The sequence below is a fragment of the Halyomorpha halys genome, unplaced genomic scaffold (genome assembly GCF_000696795.3).
Source record: "Halyomorpha halys isolate HHAL.00 unplaced genomic scaffold, Hhal_1.1 Scaffold1240.1, whole genome shotgun sequence".
In the NCBI taxonomy this organism is placed as follows: Eukaryota; Metazoa; Arthropoda; class Insecta; order Hemiptera; family Pentatomidae; genus Halyomorpha; species Halyomorpha halys.
The window spans coordinates 337,211-342,252 of record NW_027108774.1 but is presented as its reverse complement, the minus strand read 5'-3'; the positions used below and the strand labels follow the sequence as shown (position 1 = coordinate 342,252).

General features: G+C 30.2%; 1 protein-coding gene across 1 annotated transcript in view; it reads left to right on the top strand.

Moving 5' to 3' along the window:
* The window catches only part of LOC106688938 (uncharacterized), an 18,851-nt gene that overhangs the window by 3,299 nt on the left and 10,510 nt on the right, over nt 1-5,042 (top strand). Inside the window, exons 5-7 of the mRNA XM_024360516.2 lie at nt 225-447; nt 1,131-1,350; nt 2,569-2,836. Of these exons, the coding sequence (XP_024216284.2) occupies nt 225-447; nt 1,131-1,350; nt 2,569-2,836 (711 nt within the window). The remainder of the gene's footprint in view (nt 1-224; nt 448-1,130; nt 1,351-2,568; nt 2,837-5,042) is intronic.

Sequence of the window (5,042 nt, the reverse complement as noted above, 5' to 3'; positions counted from 1 at the left end):
TATAATACTGGACATGATGGATTAATAGAATTGCAAAAGAAGTATTCGAATTCTTTAGTTTTGAATTATGAATCATAATAATATATTATACAGAGCTTATTCAGTTATTTTCTATTAAGATTACAGTAAATTTATCATTATTAGAAATATATATACACACAAACATAAATGAAATAAATGCTAGCAATTAAATTTAAAAATCATTATTAATTTAAATGTTTTAGGAATGGGAAAAATACTTGAATGAATCAGTGGACGGACTAATATACTTTAGCTGGGGATCTCATTACAAAACAGAAAATATGAAACCTCATGAACTCACTGCTTTCATGTCTGCATTTGGAAAACTAAAACAACGAGTACTTATGAAAGTAGATCAGGATACCCTGCCGGGGAAACCAGATAACGTAAGGCTGGCCAAATGGGTACCCCAAGCCAGTATACTAGGTAGTTTATCTCTGTACACATACAGTTAAAATACATGTTTTGTGTATAAGATGCGTATGAACTAGTTCACTTCGTAAAAATATTTATCAGAGTGAGGAATGCGTCAAAACTCATAACACAACATAATCTGGTAGATATATCCTACCATTCCAGAATCTGTTTTTTTTTTAAATTATCAACAGCTTACCACTGTAATCTAGCAAATTAACTGTCAGTGCACCAATTTCAAAAATTCATAGAATCCAGAACCAGTTAAGGATGTAATGCTTATGAGAATGTTTTTTAAACATTCCTCTTTTACAAGAATCTTTATAAATTTATCTATCATCATACATAGGAAATAGATATCTTTTCTATATTTTGTATGTTCTTAACATTTAATATTTCACTCCATTAACATAATGACACAAAACAACTATTTCGAAACCCACATGTTTCAGTTATAGTTAATAAAGAAATATAGGTTTACAGTAAACTATCAATTCACATTTTAAACCATAAAATTTTATTTATAAAAATGTGGCATATTGCTTACATACTTACAGCTTATTATCATAAAAAGTGAGAGACATTTTTTGGTACTCAGATAGAGGAATATTAATATTAATTATTAAATAAAGGAATATTTTTCCCTTGCCATTATTTGGTTTATTTTTAAATTTCATTTTTATTTTTTATTTTAGGTCACCCCAATGTTCATGTTTTTGTCAGTCATGGTGGTCTTCATGGGGTTTTGGAAGGAACTTACCACGGTGTTCCTATCATAGGAACTCCTCTTTTTGCTGATCAAACCAACAATATTAAATTTTGTGAAGATGCTGGTTATTGCATACACATAGATCTTAAAACAGTAACTGAAGAAATTCTCTCGGATGCAATAAACAGGATATTGACAAATTCATCGTAAGTTGAAAAAATTTTCTGTATATAGTTACATTCATATATAATTGTTGTAGTGGTATTTACATTATTCAAGATAATACTAGTTTTACTAACAACAAAAAACAATTCCAAAAACACTAGAAAATTGAACTGAATTATTTATTGTTAGACAAAATTGAAGGCTTTCATTATTGCTATAAACATGATATGAACTATATTTAATAAATCAGTAAACAGATCTTGATATTCCTATGTATTAAATCAGTGAGTGTGATAAACAAAACACAAATAAATAAAAATTGATGGAATGAATACAAACATAACAATAATACAAGTACGGCTTAGTGGTGATATGGGGCTAGTGAAAACCATGTTCCTACAACTAGGTTCTTAAGTTGAGACTACCTGATTTTTTGAAAAGTACAATCGTATGGCCAGGAGGTATTCAAATCATATCAATTTTTTTATTATATCTTTATACATGGTGTAAATGATAAAAAAAATAAGAAAAAAAAATATATATAGAGTACAAATAAACATAAATTTATTAAAGATAGAGGAAAAAAAGAAGACCCAAAGAAGAAAAAAAAGACCCTGTGGGTAAAATTGCACTGATGTAGATTTTAACGGTGTAATGATAAGCTAAAATATAAAAATAAGCAGATGAAATTTTAAAAAAATTTGATGGGCTTTGAGCTATAATCTGTTAAGCAATTTAAATCATTTTATCACCAAACTCCTCGAGCCTCAATGTAAGCAGCATGAAGAATCTAAACTGTCATTTAAAGGAGACAGAATACAACTCCTTACAATATAATATTTATATTTCAAATAACTATATTTTTTTACAAGAAAAAGATCGAATTATTAATAATGATTAATTAGTGAAATTTTTCTTTGTTTTCAGTAATTAGTTTTATTGTAATAAAACTATTACATTGATTGTTATGATAATAACAATCATTACTATTTATTTACTTTATTTCTATTCATAAATTCAATCAAATCATAACAGGTCACATTTAATTTTCAGTATTAGAAACTTATTCAGTATTATCAAGATGAGAACCTTAGTTTATCAGGAACTTCCATAGTTCATGCAACTAAACAACTGATTACCTTATACTAATCTCGCTATAATTCAGGAATTGTCACTTTTTTCTCACCATAGAAAGAATTTACACATAAATGTTCTAGTTGTGTCATAAAATGTTAATATAATTCTTACCGTTTTTACAGTTATAGAGAAAATGCCCTTAAAAGGAGTAAAATTATGAAAGACAGACCCAAGAGCATCATGGACAATGCTGTCTACTGGGTGGAATACGTACTGCGGCACAGAGGAGCTCCTCACCTGAGGTCTGCGGCAGTAGAACTATCGTGGTATCAATATCTGCTGCTCGATGTAATAGTAGTTTGGGGGGCTGTGTTTGTTGTGGCGATAGTATTGTTAAGGAAGATTATTAGATCTGTCTGTAAAGCAAGGAGATCAAAAAGTAAAAAAGACTGATGACATTGGTACAAAGTCTCTGATCAAGAACAAAATGACAAATATTGAGTTGGATTTGAAATATTTATTTTTATAAATTATATTTAAATTTAAAGTTTATTATTTCAGTTTACATTAGTTTATTAGTAGACAATTTATTTTATTTCTATCTAATCCAATTTTTATACTCCTTTATCACCTTTGTTAATTGTTCTCCCATCTCCATAGTTTTACTTTTTAAAAGAAAAATGCAAACAAATCTTCCCAGATTTACTGTAGTCCATTGTACTTCATTTTCATAACTATTTTTTATTATGTGAGTTTTATTAGGAAATTAACTTCATTAAAAATTACTATGTATTTATAAAATAAATAATATTTGTACCTCTTTCCAAAATTGTATATTGTATCTCGTGTGAACTTGTTCACAACAATCCTGACTTTATAGGATTTACAATTTTACTTTTATTTAATTTTAAATACCAACTTACAATCAGCAATATTAGCATTAGGTGGCTTGTCAACAGTTATAAACTTTTTCACATAAAAGTTATATGTAGTAATTCAGTATTTTTAACGTAGATTTGAAGTCTATTCTTCATTTTTTTTTTTTCTAAAGCACGAAATTGAGGTAGTTTTAAGAAGTTGAAAAATTGAATAAATAAAATTATATTTCTCATAGTTCTTCAATAATAGACAAAAGTTTAGGTTTCCAATCAGAATATTTTAGTTTTATATATATTTGGGTTTTTCACTATTCGTTCTTCGGTTTTTTACTGTTTTACTGCATAAAAATTTACTACTACTACTTATGGGTATAGCTTGAGTCGTGACTGCGGCCATACTCAACTTCCACCTCACGCACCACTAGCCAATGAGAAAGGCGCACATCTCTGCTTCTGTCTTGCATTCTGGCTCTCCTGTTCTTGGACACGGTAACTACTAGGTCGTCGACGTAGAACGTGGCAAGGAACTCCCTCTCCTCTAGTCATTGAGGTATCTACGAAGAAGAATAGTTACTGCTGAAGTACACGGGACCACCAAACACAATCCAAGATATGTCTTATTGATGCTGTGCTACACATTCCTGTAGCACAGCATCAATAAGACATATTCCTCCACCAACCCTTCAACGTTCCCCGGCATGCATAGTTCCCTAAGCCACAGGTCGAGTTGGATTGCCGTGAATGGCTTGCAACACTTAGGATTGGTTGGAGGCTATTGACATATCATGTCCTCCAGGACATTATTGGTTGCTGAGAGTACCTAACCTTCATGATCTGCTAAAGAGTACCTGAAAAATCTTCCCTGTCTGTTACAATTACTGTTTCATATCAAGCAATTATCTCTTAAGGTAATCAACTTATACTTTATTAATGAATTTTTAATTTACTATTCAGATTCAGAGTAAACTTGAGGTGTATAATTAAAATTAAGAGGCTATCTATTTCGCTGAGCGTAGCAGAAATAGAGCACTTCTAATTTCTATAAGGTACTCACTCAACGTAAAAGTTTAGTATAAACTTTCATTTTGTGAGTTTTTTTCATTTTTTATTTTAGATAATCATTCACAAGGTAAATGCATTTGGAAGTCAAATTTTGGCAAAATGGATTTTTATCAATGTTTTCATTGTACTAATACGGCTGTCATTTGGACGATAATTTTGTTACAATGTTAGGTACTCATTCGAAGCAGAATGTAACTTTTTGTGTCCTTAAAGTATATAATTTCCGTAAGAAGGCACCGTTATGGAGTTTTAAATAATACGTTTATTAAAAAAATCCGAGAAATGTAACATATTTAAAAAATAAACATCTGCATATAATTTATAATCTATTGAAGATGCGAAGAAAATTGAATATCATTTGTATTCGATAGGCCTACGAAGTATGATGTATCCAATCAACTGTCAAAATTAATTGATAGTTTTGAAACATTAAAAAAAAAAAAATGTTTCAGACATAAAATTCAAATTCTGTTAACCTTCCGTCGGGCGCAACTAATCTGTGAGATATGGTGTCACTGTTTTGTTGTGGCAAATCTCTGTGCTTCACAGTAGAGGGCGGACCTGCGCAGTATCTTCCCGCTCCCCTCCCACCACTGTTGGGGTGGCGGCATTTTTTTTTCAGTATGGTCACTGACATCGTTAGAGTGTTTTTAATCTGAGAGATTAGTGCGCCCGATCACGTAAGTTTTTTTATTTTTAATATTTGGTAATTTTCC